The 18403-nt window shown below is 38.5% G+C and overlaps 1 protein-coding gene across 1 annotated transcript in view; it reads left to right on the top strand.

Annotated features, from left to right (window-relative positions):
* LOC100889101 (heparan sulfate glucosamine 3-O-sulfotransferase 1) overlaps positions 1-18171 on the top strand; it is a 33029-nt gene extending 14858 nt beyond the window's left edge. Inside the window, exon 2 of the mRNA XM_003727431.3 lies at positions 15723-18171. Within this exon, the coding sequence (XP_003727479.1) occupies positions 15791-17335 (1545 nt within the window). The 5' untranslated portion in view covers positions 15723-15790 and the 3' untranslated portion in view covers positions 17336-18171. The remainder of the gene's footprint in view (positions 1-15722) is intronic.
* Positions 18172-18403: the final 232 nt, after the last annotated feature.

Genomic DNA, 18403 nt, shown 5'->3' with positions numbered 1-18403 from the left:
CAAATAAATTATGGCAAAAAATATAATTTGCATTAAAAATGGTTATTATAATAAGAATGTTAATCTACATCTGCACAGTTCAACTTAATAAATAATAATCAATAATGATTGAGCATCCCATTTGGCTTATCATATACAAGTCGTTCGTAAAGTCATGCGTAACTTTACGAACAGCTTTATGAAACACCCCCCAGGACCCTGATTCCTGTTTGAAGTTCTGGCTGAAAATTATGCTCAAACATGGTTTGACTATTAAGAGATGTTTCACTATATGATGTTGAGACTAGAAAAAAAAGTTATTAACTTTATAGAGCATACCGGTATGGGTACATGTACATGTACATGAAGTTCCATAAATTAGGGACCCACTTTGTAACATTTTGGTGTCCCTGTTCAATACATATTGGAACCCACACGTATTTGTGGCTCTGAGTAAAGATTGAGAGTGATATCCAAGCATAATATTGCATCCTCATACACTGTACCTAGAATCAACAATCATACTCCACTATTTAAGTCTTTACTCAGAGCCACAAATAAGTGTGGGTTCCTTATGTAACAGCTAGGGACACCAAAAGTATCACAAAGTGGGTCACAAATTTATGGAATCACCTATATCTGTATGGTTTTGGCAAAGCCATATAAAGAAATTTGGTTTGCCGAACAGGAGTCAGAGAAATAACATTCTCGGCATCAGATTGACTCACTGCCGGCCGGAGGAAAAAGCTTTCTACCTTTTTATTCCTGTCTGGCAGAAATGGTAAACCAAAATAACCACATGTGCTAGAAATGCCAAGGAAAATGCAGAGATCAGCATCGCTAAATATTGACAAAGAGAATCTCTCTCCAAAAGGAAATGGAAGAGGGGGCTGCAAATGCTTTTATCTTTATCACGAGATTGGAGTTGAGTGCAAGTGACTTCACGGATTGATGTTCCAAGCTGTACTTTCAAGGGAACATCTACCTCACGCAGGAGCTCGAAAAGTGCTACAAATTGATTTCCTAATGTATGTGGAAGGTCTTCTTGTCCTTTTCCATTTCGTTTCCAGTTTGAAAAGGTGCATGTGTATTATACATGTAATAATCTCCTTTTTTTGTAACATATACATCTACATACATGTACATGTATATGTTAAATTAAAATTGCAAGATATATATCTATTTTGAAAGACAAAACTTCAGACCTAAAAACTTTCAACTGTTCATATGCAGTCACTATCCTCTTATCCAACAGTTAAACATGTTTAGCTACATGTATACCTGCATCCAATCATTTAAGATTTTATGATATATTCTTGACCTACATGTATGGTGTCCATTCATAAATGACTGACTGATAGCCATGATTAAGAATAGTTCTAGCCCTAGTATAGTTCATGTGCATTTTGTTTCGTTGGGTTTGTGTCAGTACAGTCCAGCTAGAGAACTACACAGTATACATGATTTTTCTGTAGTCTGGACAATTTCTCTCTACCGTCGCTGTCAGTGAGCTGCTTTTAGGTTCATTTCCTCAGAACAGGAGAGTGCTGACGTACACCAACGTACTTCTAGCCAGTTCCTGTAAGGAGTGGGATATGTACTATGTAGAATTTAGCCAGCTCCACTGAAAGAGCCAGTGGGGGAAGATTTGGCAAAACGGTACATTATCAATTTATCATGTACTGGTCCTGTAACATGTGGGCATCAGGCCTGGACAGAAATGAGTGAGGGCCTGCATGATGTGGGGGTTAGTGGGTGAGAATAACACTTTTCACTACCCATCATTCTTTTCCCTATTGAAAGAGACATCCACTGTACATGTACGTGTAGGACACTATATTCATCCAATACAGGGTCTATCTCTCATTTATTCATGCATCTTTCTTTCTTTAATCTTTACGTTATAGTTGCTATTGGGGGCAGGGGGTGTTCCATTCGCTATTTTCATACTCACCATCATGTAAATATTTGTCTGACTCTCAGACTCCCAGCCAAATTGAAGTCTGTCAAAGAAACTGTTTGACTGTGATTTTAAGGCATCTATAGACTAACTAAAAATTAAGCAAACAATTTTTTGCAACAGTATGCAGTGGTATACTATTCCAGCCTTGGAGCTAGGCTATCCCTGTCTGGCTGTCATACATGTCGACCTACATGTATCAGGGCAGGATTTAGGAGATTAGTTCTGTCATACTGTATGTACTGGTGTTTCTTTCTTAGCCTGAAAGTTCTGTTGTACATGTGAATGTACTATATGCCTGCAGCCTGTTCAACACTTTTTCAGTTTTAATTCTTTCAGAAATGTAGCCCACATTTGCATACCTGCCAACCTTTCCGAATAATCCGGAATAATCTGGAATATTCAGTTTTTCTGGATTTTTAGGACCCCAAAATCTGGAATATTCTGTTTTTTCAATTTAAAAAAAAAAATTTTGTTGTTGATTTTTTATTGTTGTGTTGCTTAAGCCAAATTAAGCTTATCTTTATCATATGCCGCGATGTGAGATTTCACGTATTGCGTGCGTTGAAGGGCTGCATGATTGAGCAGCGATGTATGTTCGCTTTTTTGCACAGATTTACTGCGTATTGCCAGTTACACTGCAGCTGCATGTGCGAACGCCTGTTAAGGGTACAGATTTCTTATTTTCGAAGACATACCTTGGCAGGTATGCATTTGTATGCCCCACATGAATGAGGATATTAATATGTCCATGATCTCTCTCTCTCTCTCTTTCTCTCCATCTCCTTCTCCTTCTCCTTCCCCTTGCCCTCTCCCCTAGCTGGCTCCCCCTTTTTCCATTGTCAACAATATAAATCCTATGCCAGTTTCAAAATTTGTTTCCTTTTTTTTCAAAATTTCCGTAGTTTTGATACAGAAACGACTTGATTCCAGTATGCAATGGGTTAAGTTCTCAACAGTCAGGCTTGTTCAAGGAATGCCACAATATTCTTGCCTTTCACAGTCTCACCACAGACCCTGACCGCAGACTTGTGCGACCATAATTCCTTGCCCTTTATATTTATGGTTTTCAACAGTGGTTGGGGGCATAATTCCATGTGCACAACCATAATGTGAATACAAAGTAGCAATTTCAAATCTGCATGGAAACCTCTACCTTTGGATTATTTGTCAATTTGAACTTTATTTTCATGTAGATAATCATTAAGTAAATTATACAGAACTATGGTTCCATATGTATTGAAAATCAGAATTACTTTCTATGAATACAAATTTTGTTTTAGTTCAAGAAAATCAAAATTCCTCTGATTTTCAGGATGTGTACAAAATCAGATTTCAGAAGAGATTTCCATCATAAAATGAAATTGATACAGGTGTATCTGCAGACAGGCAAGTTCCAGACAACCACTGGTGTGCATGCAGGCCGGGCCTCCATCCTCCCGTCCTGTTTGTAGAACCACACCCTTAAACACCACATCTTCTTGTAAGTCATACAGGATGAGAGGGGGTCTAATTAGGGAGGTGTTAACCTTTCCCAAACAAATTAACCCCCTGCAGGCCCGGCCTGCGCTGCTGAATGCCGCTGATAGGCATTTGGGATAGCACTAACTTCAAATGCCCTCAGAATGTATGTCCTCATCAGCTCGAGATTGCCAAATAGCCCGCTATTTCTGATTTGGGAAATAATCCTGAAGTTACAAATCGCGTCTTCATCAGCTCGAGACTTGACCTCGAAACTTGAAACTCGAGCTCGATAAATTTGCTAGAGATATGTTTCTCAGTGTTCACGCATAGTGCGAGTCTTTGAGTTAGGGCTGGTGAGGACGCACCGGACAAATAGCAGGATATTTTGCAAACTAGCCCAAGATATCTTGGAATGATTATCTCGGCCAAATATCCTGCTAATTGCAACTGCGAGCTGATTAAGACGCAAATTTGCTGGATAATTTGCGATCGGGATAGTTAGAATAGCAGGTTATTTGGCAATCTCGAGCAGATGAGGACAGGCCTAACAGACTTTCATAGAAAGCTGTTTACTTTAATGTACGCAACAGAGGAGAAAGGAAACATCATGCCAGGCTTTTCCTCCGTCTCTGCTGTGACTCCTACCCATCTATTTATCTAGGTTTGGGTATCAAGCATTGCCAAGAAACCACTTAAAAACAATGCACCATTGTCTCTTGCAATTAGTGCCTTAGCTGGACAAATCCAACAGGTCGTCCTGTTTACAAATCCTGCAGTCGATCCGACCAGGTGTTTGGGCTGTACTTTTGTACAAATGTTGTCTTCACGAACGTACATGTATGTGACTTTTGCTGGTGACATTTAGGGAAGACAGATCCTTAGACTGATTCGACCTGGCTGCTTCCGTTGGAGCGTAATGAGCCGGTACTCTTCGATGTGGCTGATGGGGATTTGAGGGTTTTATCCTGGGATTTCTCTGTGTGATTCATCTACAGGTGTATGTGGTCAGTACGTGTAGGAAAGATTCTGTGTATTGATTCAGTCATGATCTGTCGAACATAATATTAATTTTAGTAGATGAATTGATGGATATTCCTACATGTCTATGGGTACGTTTATGCTCAACTTTTTCTGGCCAGAATGAGGCATCTGTTACGCGTTTTGTTCAAAACACGGTTGCGTCTTTTCTCATTTTTGTAGAATCACAGAAAAACGCAGATCTTAAACTCACAAAAAGGTGCGTTTTGGATCGGCGATTCTGGGGAAGCATAAACGCACAATCATTTGTAAACGCGTTTAAATGGGGTCAACGTAGCATGCGCAGCTAGTGCAGACTCTGCACTGCATTTCTCTGGCTCCTCCAGGCATGATTCTGGCTCTGAGCCAGAATCATGCCTGGAGGAGCCAGAGAAGTGAGCATAAACAGTACACCGTGGAACTGCGATTACGAAGAGCAATTACGATGAGCGTTTCAAATCGCTCATTCTGCCTTCAAAGTTGAGCATGAACGTACCCTATCTTGATTCACATCTTTAAAGCTTATCTGCCGTAGTTTACAGGAGGAATTAAACCGCTCTACAAGGTCACTGGACAGGTGGTTATCTCATCAACTCAGCTCTCAGTTAACATAAGAAAAAGAGGATCATGGGGGACCAATGGTCACCAATTAGGCATTGTTTGTTATATAGAGGGCGCAAGTAGCTACCAGTAGTGCAGTGGGCCTTTAAGCTAATGTACAAGACTAAAATTCTTACTAATACTGTGACTGACTTTGAAGAGGGGAGGGGGGGGTGACAAAAATATTGAAGTATGATGAATGGTATTAAGGTAGATTGGAGTAATTGTGGCATCTTTTCCACTTTTTTGTATTACTGCATGAAATTTTTCTGTGATAAAGCTACCTGTAGGTACATGTATGTGCCAAACACTTATATCTTTGAGTGATGTCCAAGCTCTCAGAGACCACTTACCTTAGTCTCCCTACAGCAATAGGTCTGTTCTTTAAAAGAATTGGTTGGACAATTCTCATTGAATGTTTTTTCACTGATACCAGTGCACTTTCCTTGTTAATCATTGACAGTTCACAACATGTTTTGATCCTTGGTACATTTGGGATGCCATGTCATTCCCTAGTAACGTGCTGTGTATGACAGGTGAGTTGTAACCAGGATCTTCAAGCAGGTGTATAGCTTAACCTGGTTTTTAAAGGCTTGAGCGGAAGTACTTGTACAAGACTGATCCATTCATGTATCCATGATTCAACGAAAATCGCTTTTTTGGTCAGTATTCTACACTCGCTGACTAACCCTAATACTGAAACCCAAGGTAACCTAACAATCAATTGCACAGCTAGCATTTTGTCAAAGACAAAATGTTCCTGTGCAAAATATGTGCAGCACCCACATCCATCATGTTTCAGAAGTTCCATATATGCGTGTATAGCCCGATGACACCATCTTTTTAACTTCAATGACAAAAACAGAAAGGTGTTCAATCAGGAAATTAAACTAACCAGTTGAATACGAGATACAGTGTACATGAACATGAAACTTTGGCTGGAGCTTAAAGGTAATACAAAGTTTTGGGAAATCTTGAAAAATGGGTGGATAGTGATTCTTTACAATTTTGATATTTTTGGATGCCCCTGTGGATGTATTATAAGCACTAGAAAATTAAGCCCCTAGAACACTTCTGCTTTTGATAAAAATGGAATATAAAAATTTACCGGTGCTCCCGGTAAATTTTATTAAATTTCAAATAGCGCCTATGACCGTACAATGGTAGCTGCGACCATGAAAATCTCAGAATATGTAGTTGTGATATATGATTTCCAAACGGGAATAGCAAATTGGTTGATTGTAGTCAAGAAACATTGTTTTATAGCTTAATTAATATCTTGAACTTTAGAGGGAGTTATACAACATGAAGAGTTTATTATTTACAATTTCATAACTTTAGACTCGATTTCAACCGCGACAACGATCAATGAATATTGTAGGATCCCATATGCTTTTAATATGTTAATTTGAACCAAATTCATGACCCAATACCAAAACTTTATATTACCTTTAAATGCAAAATGTTTGTTATATCAAAATCAAATTGTATCCAATGAATTAAATAGAGTTGCTTGTTGAATTTCTAAGGAGCTACCTGTAGAAGCTAGGTTTACACAAGTCCAAAAACTTAAATTTTAAGTCATGGTTTTAAACCTCTAGGATCTTGTAGTCTAATACTAAACCGTTCAGACACACTCGTGGTAAGGAAACCTTACGTTTACTTGAAGTCATAAACCACAAGTGATCTCATGGTTTAATAGTGCATGACAGCTCAACGATTATGAGGGAGGTGTCATTACTAGAGGTACGTACCTGCCGTGCTGACGCAATTAACTTTGAGGTTTTGCCATCCTGTGGTTACTACTGCTTGCCCGGCTTGGAATTTACAACTTTGAATGCTCATTGCTTCATTCCCCGTATTCCTGTGTTGTGACAGTCATCATCGTTAGTGGATTGTTCTTAAAAACTTCAAGGTTTCGTAAACTTAAAGTTTAAAACAATGACAGTCCCCCTGTGAACATAGCCAAGAGAGCGTCTCCTTTGAAACACAGTAGGAAAAGTAAACCATTGGTATTACCATCAAAGATCAAGGAGCCCTTGTTAAAGCCCCACTGCACTACTTGTAGCTTCTTGCGCCCTCTATATAGCAGACAATGCCTAAGCGGAACCTGTTGATCCCCCATGATCCCCATTTTCTTGTGTTAATTGAGAGCTGATTTGATGAGATAACCACCTATCAGTGACCATGCAGGGAGGTCTAAAACCTCCTGGCCAAACTAGTGCAGATGGGCTTTTAAGGAGGCCCATTCCCACAAATGGAAAAAACCATAAAATTGTTGGTGTGTGATAATTCCGTTTTTCAGTCCTTTTTTTTATAATGAACTGTGCGCATGTGCCACATGTTGCTGTTCGGCATGAGTTAGCACAGAAGCTAGGAGAGTCGGCATTTTAACAAAATCACTCCAGAGGTGCGTTTTTCGATTCTGGTTTTTCAGCGTGCTTATGGGTAGTTGCCTAGCAACTTCTGACAAAACTCTGAAATATGAGCAAAAACAATATTTTTGTGCTTGCAGTGTAAATGGCTACATGTAAATGCCCAGGCTTTCAATAAAGATTTCCTTATAAGGAAGTGCATCTCCCAAGGGATTTATCTAAGTTATCTGGTATTACCTTACAATGACAGGTGCATTGTCTGTCTGTCTGCTTCCCAGGGAAGTCTATTCAGGATCTGTGTTCTACATCTTGGCCCCGTCTTAATAATACAAAGAGTTACAATTGATCCAAATCAATCGCAAGTCCTCCAATCAATCGCAAGTTTGTCGCCTCCTATCTCTTTTGTACGTACAGGTAGTTGCGATTGATATCAACTCTTTGTAATACGAGGCCCTGTTCATACAAGTTTTTGTTGCCTTTTCTCTTGAGGTCAACTTGTACAGTGTAAAAAAAGAATAAAGAGAGAGAGAGAGAGAGAGAGAAGAGAGGAAGAGAAGAAGCCAATGCTGTTGATATGTCTGTACACCAAAAGGAATGTACTTGAACATTAAATATCATATTGTTCTACCATTTAAGGAAAAGCATAGTTGTGTGCTATTCCTGCACTATATAATTTGGTCAGATCGAGAAGTGCATAAAATTAGACACCCTTCTGTTTCTTTGGAGACAATATTATACAAAGTACTTTAAGTATAATATAGAGGAACAAATTTATGATCTACAGAGCCTGCCTATCTTCACGTACAGTATGCATCTTTTATGGCTTGTAATTTTGTCTAGCGAATCAGGAGTTGATAGGGAATACGTCCATGAATAAAACAGCTAGCTTGTGTGAAATCGGCTGCAATCATCTTACCGCTCTTCAATTTCATCACTCATTGAGTGGCATCGCTTGAGTGTCGCTGCATTTTGGTTCAGAGTTCAAGACCATTGATTTTGTTTTCTCCTTGGCTCCACGTAGGGTGCCACTTTGTTATTATACCCTACCCTGGATGTACCTATGCTCAATGTAAATGTAATGCATTTACAACGTGATATGTCAGAGGGCTGAGTAGTGCCCCATCGCTAGAGGGTGTATGTTTCTACTTGAGTCACGCCTGTTATCGTACCCTCCTTTGATGTTACGTGTACACTGTACACTGTATGTTTAATACCAGGCATCCATGCAAGTATGTAAATCTACCGGTACAAAATCCGTCTTGCAATTCTCTCCATCATGTAATTCAATCTAAAATGGGATGCAATTGAAACACAAACAGTATTGCATTTATGTATCGAGGCTAGAATTAACATGTGAAAATACAAGATTTCAATACTATTTCGAAGCAAACAAGTATGATGTAATTCAATCTAAAATGGGATGCAATTGAAATACAAACAGTAATGTATTATGTATCGAGAGTAGAATTAACATGTGAAAATACAAGATTTCAATACTACACATGTACATGGACATCCAAGCACACAAGTATGATGTAATTCAATCTAAAATGGGATGCAATTGAAACACAAACAGTACTGCATTATGTATCGAGAGTAGAATGAACAAGTGAAATACAAGATTTCAATACTACATTTAAATGTACATGTACAGTGTAGACAATGTTCAATGTATTTGATACTAAAAAAACAATCAAACATCATTCAAAGGTAGTGCATCCCTTTTGCAGCCATGCAACATCAAATTCTGTAGAACTGTGCAGGAATCATGATTGTATGTGCTATCTGTGAAATTTAAATGTGAGCAGTGACCTAGTTATGCAACAAAATCCATGTAGGCGTTTGGTCTCTAGACTTCACTGTCAGACACTATTGAGTGAGTGACTGACTTTTTTAAATTTGATAATAACATAGAGAAAATTAGCTGTAAAGGGTACATTATCATTTTTACACATCAATGACCAGCTTCTTATAGTGACCAAAATTAAATTTATTGGGTCTTTACTCAGCACAAAAGGTACGACTTAGCAATGCAAATAGGCAGAATCCAGTAAAAGATTAGATGCTGGGGCTGATGACATCGTTCCAAAACTTCACCAAAATAGCACTGAAATATTTTTTCTGTCAAAAGCTTAATATTTGTGCATGAACTCATTAAAACACTGTAGTGCTTGTCAGAATCTACACTATAGTAGCACTGTGAGATTATATTAAATGCTTCCGTGGTACTGGCGGTAGAAAAAAATGAAACATTACACAATGTGTGCAACTCTGAAATATGTTCTCCCTGACTGCTGGTATTAAATATGTCATATTCTTGAGCTCTCGATCGGTAAGAATTTAAACTAATTATGCAGCTTCTGAAAGTGGGTCAGTAGTCAGTACGCGCAAGCTACCGGTAGTTTTGCAGGAAGTCAATAAGATTCGCACACAGGGACTATATAAAGCTGGTGTATTTTTGTAACCCACTTGGCAGAAATGTGATCACTGGACCACTACTACTAATCCAATTGGATGTGAAATCAAGGTTGACCGCCTCGAACTTGGACTCGCACCAAGTGTTATTGAATGTGAAAATGTGCATGAAGAATTTGTTATGTCAGGATTCAGGATTGGAAAGAAAGCAAAGAGATGAAAAGGAAAAGGAAAAGGAAATTTGCTGTTGATGTTTTACTAGTAATAACTTAAATACAGAGTTAAATTAACAAACAGTCAATGTCTACATTGTCAGAAGTCCAACAAGTGAGCTATTTTCAGCACAACTGTGACTTGTACTTATATTTATTCCTTCAATCCTAGGGATTTATTTAGTTTTTTTTGGGGGGGGGGGAGGGGAGGGGGTGTCTGTTTTGTTTTATTACATTTTTTACAAACAATGAACAGGGTATGTAAAAATGTACCTTGAACTTGTCATTTTTAATAATTGATATTTATGCAATTGATGATTTTTACGTCGTCACTACTGGCTTTTTGTCATGTATTCATACATGTACACATGAACATGTATCTAAAATTCAGAATACCTACACTTGTATGACATTAGGTCTTCTGCATTTATTAGCACTCAATTAACTCAGAAAGGTGTATAAATAAGACACTCTTCCAAACTACAGTACATGCACATTAAAATGCGTTGATGCATACCAAAACAAGTGGATCGTCGGGTATCGGTAATTGCCACCTATCTTCCAGCTTTCTTCTACAATGTAATTCTCATTAGACTCTGAGAACTTGCTTCCTTCTTTCAAAGTGTATTGTATGTCTTGGCTGCTTATTCCAATCTTTGGAGATGGACCAAGCAGATCTAAGTGATGAGTCATGGATGATATTACTCACCAACTTAGGGGAAGTTTTCTTGTAAGAAACACTTAGCAGTGAAATCCTTTAAATGATTCTCTATCCCCAATGTTCAGAAACTGACTGCAATAACTTCATTGTAAAACTTGTATTAGTTTGTATGTAAAATTAAGAATGGGGATTAATTAGCAAGATATCATCATAAACGGATAGGTCTCATGGGTCAACATCCTGTTAAATAACAGTTGGATGTGGACGACGAAGCAAGGTATAGTTTCTTTCAATGGGCCTCCGTTTTACAACCTGGAGTCAGTGTAATGTACAGGCCTGATAAAAACCCGATTTAAATCGGTTTCCCGATTTTTTTTATTTTTCCCGATTTTTTCCCGATTTTTTTTTTCTTCCCGATTTAAAAAAAAAAAAAAAAAAAAAAAAAAAAAAGATTTTTTTTTTTTTTTTTTTTTTTTTTTTTTTTACTAATTTTTTTTCTTCCCTATTTTATCCTGATTCCCCTCTTATTTTCTCTATTCTTCCCTATTTTGCCCTATTTTTCCCAAAGTTTTTTACTCGAAAGGGGGCAATGTTGTTAGATGCCATTTTTTCCCCGCGAATCCTCTTTTCTTTTTTTTTACTCAAGGGGGGCGTGGTTGAGGGGAAAACAAAAAAACCTATTTTTTTTTTAGTGCTCACTATCACCCCTGAATGTAGCCTACTTCTCAAAGATAATGCACTTCTTCACCAAAGCCTTAAAATGATATTTTTAGTCTTGCAGCATCTTCCATAGAATGCTTTTTTTTTTCTCCCTGCATTAGGTTACTTTAAGATACATGCACATTAAATTAAAATGCGTTGTGGCATACCAAAAAAGTGGATCGTCAGGTATCGTAAATTGCCACCTATCTTCCGGCTTTCTTCTGAGAATCTATGAAATCTATATCCAAAACATGAAAATGCAGCTGAATTAATGTTGACTGAATTCATGTACTGTACAGTTTGGTAGCAAACAGAATAATGTCATGAAGCATGTTAAATACAGTCTCATGTTGTACTTCTTGTTTCAAAAGATTCATTTTCCATCCACGATTTCCAGTGAATTTTCATGTAAATAAAATATATTAAAGTGACTCAATAACATTGTTGAAGGTTGATGAAAAAAATGTGTAATTTTTGTATGAAACGTTATTTATTACATTCCTTCTACTGTACTAACCCTCAAAATATTCTGAAAAAAATTCTCAAACCACAAAGATATTTATGGTTTTCTTTGAAGGCGTCACTGTGCGACACCCTCTAACAGTAAATTCTTCCAACCATTTTTGAATTTTCCCCAAAAAATAAAACATAAGACAGGCTTTAACAAATCATTCAACACTTACATGTAAATATCTGGAATTGTATATAGAGCTAATTCATTGCTTTGTGACGGTTAACATTTACCTAAAATGTAATTATATTGTAATGATATAGTTGGGAGAATTAAGGAGTCAATCAGATAAGTTTTTTTCTGTTTTATATCATTAATAATCGTCTGTTTTCACTCAAACTTTTAGATTATCTTTAATTCTACGTCTAGCATTTAAGTCACTACCTTAGCACCCTTTTCTCTCATCTGAACAACGCTACCAAGTCCCTATAAAGATCACAGCTATGCACTAACCTACTCAAATCCTTTCCACCCGAATACCTCCTCGCTCAATCGCAGCATTTCTTTTGAAGCGAGAGTGTTTGTCACAGGTACACACAAAAGCTCATTGGTTGTACATGTATGCATACACATTGACGCTGGTATTTACATCCCAGGCCAGGTGTATTAATGATTTTTTGGCTCTTATCGGCATTTGCTTTAATATTTCGCTTGGGGCGGGGGGCGTCGGCGGCGTGGGGTGGGAAAGATTTTATAGCATCTTAGTACAAGTATCTTAATGTTATCTATCATCTACTAGCAAAGAAATCTGACAAGTTTTATAGGGCTTAGCAAAACTATATTATGGCCTTTAACTATCCCAAACAACACATGAATACATGTAATCTTTTATCTATCATAATCCTTTGATTACTGTATACTGTATGTAGGGCTATAATGGCAGATTGTGATACAGATCTTTAAATATTCTGATCGCTTTCACCAATGCCACGGCAATGACCAACCCTGTTTATTATGTCCTGTCCAAACTGTTGAATGATACGCAACCACACACGAAGGCCTAATTCTCATTAGACTCTGAGAACTTGCTTCCTTCCTTTAAAGTGTATCATATGTCTTTGCTGCTTACTCCAAACTTTGAAGATAGACCAAGCAGATCTAAGTGATGAGTCATGGAGGGTATTACTCATCAACTTCGGGGAAGTTTTCTTGTAAGAAACACTTAGCAGTGAAATCCTTTAAATGATTCTCTATCCCCAATGTTCACAAACTGACTGCAATAACTTCATTGTAACACTTGTATTAGTTTGTATGTAAAATTAAGAATGGGGATAAATTAGCAAGATATCATCATAAACGGATAGGTCTCATGGGTCAACATCCTGTTAAAAAAGAGTAGGATGTGGACGACGAAGCAAGGTATAGTTTCTTTCAATGGGCCTCCGTTTTACAACCTGGAGTCAGTGTAATGTAGCCTACTTCTCAAAGATAATGCACTTCTTCATCAAAGCCCTAAAATGATATTTTTAGTCTTACAGCATCTTCCATAGAATGCTTTTTTTTTTTCTCCCTGCATTAGGTTACTTTAAGATACAGCTGAAAACTTATACGGCTGATTTTTTTCTTCTGGTACTTTCATTTCCATTCTACCCAGTACCCACATAATGAAAATGTGATCAAAGATCCTGTCTTATTCGAGGAATCAAATATGACAGCCTGTTCCGGTAGTTAGACTTCTTGGAATGTTTAAACTTGCTAGTGGATATGAACCACAGATTGTTTGAAACATGTACGGGTACATGAAGAGGGTATGTCTTGAAGGTGGATATACCTATATCTCCCTCTCGCTCTACTCTCTAGAGAGATACATTTTTTGATTTCTTGAAACTTGGGTTTGCTTGTTGAATATGAAATATATAGTGGCGATAAAAATAATAATTGTTTGCCCACGTGGACCTGTAAAATGAACCAAAGTTTGTAAGTATCAATGTTTTTGCTTTTGGCTGGTAAACAGGACATCATGTTTAGCTGCACACATGTATGTATTCTAAGATAGGCATACACATGGTATCTAGGAACCAGGAAATGTAATTTATCATGAATTGCAGCAGCTCAAATTTCATTATTTGTTTCGTATATATCAGGAAGATGTATAAATGTAGGCCTGTTGTAGGATTAGCTTGTCACAAAGCTGTATTTCTGCACAAATCTCAATGTGTGACATGTGTACAGTACATTGCCTGTATAATCTTTTGAAAGTTCTTGAATTACCCATGAACCCTTTTTTTCTCAAATCTGCATTAACACACATTTGTTATGTAAACCTTGATTTTACATCTGAATAATTAATTTAACTTCTATAAGATAATTTATCTGGTCAAATCTTCACTGAACTTCTTATTAAGAGGGTGTGGCAACATGGAGCTTATATTTTGTTGATTTCTTGCATGTGTAAAGATTATATCATAAACAACTGCCATACACAAGAGGGTCATGATGGTAGCGGCCCACCGTTATGACATTGTTCAGTATACATGTAGGTCAATGAAATGTCCCTCTCTTGGTCAAGTTCACTGTTACAAGTATATTATTTCTGCAATTCATGTACAAGTTATGTTAAATTAAGAAGATTCTGTATTTTGATTAGGGCGAAAGTAAACCGGATTTAGATAATGATCAATTGTAAGAAGCAGATTTTAGGGGCACCAGATTGCCCCCTAAAACACCCCCTCCCCACATCTTGAATAAGAAGTTAGTCACTATCCTCTCCATATCTACCCTCCCCAGGGAGCAACACATGTGGGTTTTTTTTACATTCAGCCCCCTCCCCTTCTTTTATGTTGAAAACCTTCAATCTACCCTTGTGTATCAGGAAATCAGTCCTATATAAATGTTCTGTAATTCAGATTTAATCAGTCTATTCCTATGTATCCTTCCTCATCCTTGCCTTATGGCTGCTATAGAGAGTGAACGTATGGTTTCAGTGGCTGGTTTCAAGTGCCCTGTTATTCTTCTCACAACTCACGAGCTCTAGAGCCAGCATCATATTATGCTTGTTTTACTCATGCATATATGATCCAATGTTGTTGCTATATCAGAGCCTACATGTTATTGATGTATATTTGCCGATTGGAAAAGGATTACTCTTTCAACACAGCTGGTACATCTACGATACATTGTGATATTTATGGATCTGGTTTTGAGAACTAAACTCGCTTTAACTATTAATATGCACCTGTTCATGTTTAAGTTTGTTTTTGCGCAAAATTGAAATAATCAATAATCTGCAGATGTAGGTTAGATACATGGATATGTACACCTTGTTTGAGGGCTTTTTCTATGTAATGGAGTGCAGAATTGATCTTGATGTCAATTGAAACCAGATCTTATGTGTATTTTTGAAGGCCTTAAATGTCAACTTCTACTTTTCATGCTTTGATTTTAATGATTTTATCAGGCCTCTCATCACATATTTTCTTTCTTGTACATATTAGCTTTCTTGTACATGTACATGTTACGGTAATGTACATATACATGTATGCACACCTGTATATATGTTTGCATATCTGAAATTTTACACATTGAAATTAAAAGAACCAGTTTTCAGCTTCCTTTTTAGTTCTGTACAATTTGTAGTCATCAGAGTTTGTATGTCGCCTTGCATTTTATGTTTTGAGGTTCTTTTTCATTCTTATCAATATCCCTGGCTTGCTGGATCTGGACAGGGTTTGATATTGTGTATCAACTTAATAATATTACGTTAATGATTTTAGACAAAATACTGATATGCAGTGATAAATGATGTGATTTCATGAAATATTTTTTTGTCCTTTATTGAATGCAGTATTCTAAATATTCTGTTCCTATTTTTTTTCTTCCTTTCCAGATGTCTTGACAACCTGACCCTGTAGCAGCTTGCTGATATCCGGTTTGCAGTCCTGTCAAGCTACCACGATGGTTCGGCTTGGGTCGTCCAAGAAGACCATCGCTGCTCTGCTCTGCATCTCCACTGTGTGTGTGATCCTCATCCTCAACTCCCAGCTGAACGCCTCGCCCCGCCGGCGTGCTCGCTACGAGACCCGCCACACCCTTAGCGTTCCCCTCACCCTCAACCTCTCCAAGAATGTCACCATCCTGCGGCTCCCGGACGCCAACAACCGCATCCACCGGTATAAGCTGGAGCGCATCGATGAAGCAGAGGAAGACGAGGATTATTGGGGAGATGAGGAGGAAGAGGAGAAAGAGAAGAAGATGATGAATGCGAGAGAAAGTGGGGAGGAGAAGGAACCATTCATGATGGCAGCAGATGAGGAAGAAGAGGATTTTGGAGATAGATTGAATGCAGGGCAAATGTCCAACCAGACAGTGGAAAGACAACCTCAGCCCCATATAGAACCCCCAACTAAATCTATTGGTATGCAATTAAGGCAACAAGTAATTCAAGCTCGAAATATTACTAAAGAAAAGAATTACCTGTTACAAGTATCAGATCCAAGATATTCTCGCATGATAGGGAAGGTTTTGTCTAAACTGCCTAACGATGTCCGCAAAGACATGACCTTGAATATAAGAATGGTCGAAGCAAGATCCAGGATGGACTTCCTGAAGCTGCCAGCTAATAAACAGTGGGAGGTTATTCTCCAAGTTTTTGCTTCGAACGGTTACGAGCAGAGGTTTCCCGATGTCATTAACATCGGTGTGAAGAAAAGTGGAACAAATGCTCTTGGTTTCTTCTTTCCGCAGCACCCGCAAATTGTTCATTCCATCGGCAACGAGGTCCACTACTTTGATTGGATGTATGAAAAGGGCTTGGCCTATTACAAATCACGAATGGGCTTTGCCAAGTCTACCCAACTAATTTTCGAGAAAACGCCACGCTATTTTGTGACTGCTTCAGCCCCGAAACGGATCCTAGCAGATCTGCCCACCAAACCAAAGTTTATATTGTGTGTAAGGGACCCAATATCCAGACTCATTTCCGATTTTAGGCATGAATCAGAACTGAAGCTTAGGAGAGAGTTCAAGAGCAACAGGTTAAAGTACGCCTCAAGGACTGGCCAGTTTGAAGGAGAGCGGTTGCGACAAGAGATCATTGGCAGATTTGGCCATGTCAATGGATCCAACGAGCTTGTGGATACCAGTGTTTATGTGAAACACTACAAAAACTGGCTCCAGTATTTCCCTCCTGAGAGTATCATGGTCGTTGACCAGGACAAGATGGAGAAGGACGTCTATGCCCAGATGAAACGGCTGGAAGAATTCCTTGGCCTTAGGCCCTTCTTCAAGCCCTCTATGTTTTACTTCGACACCGCCAAAAATGGGATCTGTATGAGGGAAGGGCACCTCCCAAATAGGAACTGTCCGGCCAAGAGCACCCCGAGTGTCCTACCTAAAGCTATCATTGATCCACAGACGATGGCCAAATTAAAAGAATTCTACCGTCCATTTAATCAAGAGTTCTCGCAGTTAACAGGGATGTCCTTTTCTTGGGCGATCTAGTCTGGATTTCCATGGAGACCTTCACTGTTTGAGTACAAAGCCTGAAATAACTGGACCTGTGGTCTTCAGAAAATGCTTGTTGTACCCAAACAGCCAAACTAGCTTGTACTGAACGGGTTAAGATGTGAATGGTTACAAATTCTTTGGCACACTGGCTTGTGATTTGTATATATAGGAATGCCAGAACAGGATTTTCTCACCACCATAGAAATTATTCTTAGATGACTTGTAGTGTGAAATGTCCTAATCTTTAGTTCTATAGGATGTGCGATTCAGTACTATTATATTGTACCTAGCTGTAGATTTAGCGTGATGCCCTTCATCAATACACATTTAAATGCTATAAATATAAACTTTTTTTGCAACCTATTTACACGTTTTTGACCATTGTAATGTCATTCTGATATGCCTTGTAGTAATGCACTGTCTTGAATCACAAACTTAATTCAACCCAATCTGACCAATTGACCCAAAAAAGAAAATATATCTTTATTTTTTTTCCTAAAATCTCTATGCTGGAGGTATGAGAAAGCTGCTACATGTACAATGTATATAATTTGTACGAGTTCTACATTTTGCACAGGACTCCACACTAACCTATTTTTTTAGCATAGGGTCTGGATTCAAAATGTGAAAGACTGTATGCATCTATAAGCAATATATGTAAATATCTTGAAAATGTAGGGGTCTGGACTTAGACCCCGTTTACAGTGAGAAAAGGGCCAGGGCCGGGCCAGGCCTACTCGGCCCTGCAAATTGGTGCATTTACAGTGGCAGGCTCGGCCGCGGCCGAAATTGTAACCTTTCAATATTTTGTCAGAGTGGCGTTCTGCATGTAAACAAATGATTATTTAGGGGGAGCGCCGAGGGTCACAGTGCAGATCCGGTCGCGCGCGATTTGCAGTGAATCTTTTCCCCAATTTCCTATACGCGGCGAACTTTCACTTTCGGGGTAACAGTTGGCCGCGCATTTGGCCCTGCGTGCGTTTACAGTGAGAAAATGGCCGCGGCCGAGACTACCTCCAGAGCAGGGCCAAATGCGCGGCCAGTTTGGCCTCGCATTTGGCC

The sequence above is a fragment of the Strongylocentrotus purpuratus genome, unplaced genomic scaffold (assembly GCF_000002235.5).
Source record: "Strongylocentrotus purpuratus isolate Spur 01 unplaced genomic scaffold, Spur_5.0 spur5_scaffold_14, whole genome shotgun sequence".
NCBI classification, from domain to species: Eukaryota; Metazoa; Echinodermata; class Echinoidea; order Camarodonta; family Strongylocentrotidae; genus Strongylocentrotus; species Strongylocentrotus purpuratus.
Note: the sequence above shows the minus strand (reverse complement) of the source record. Positions and strands in the feature narration are given on the sequence as shown.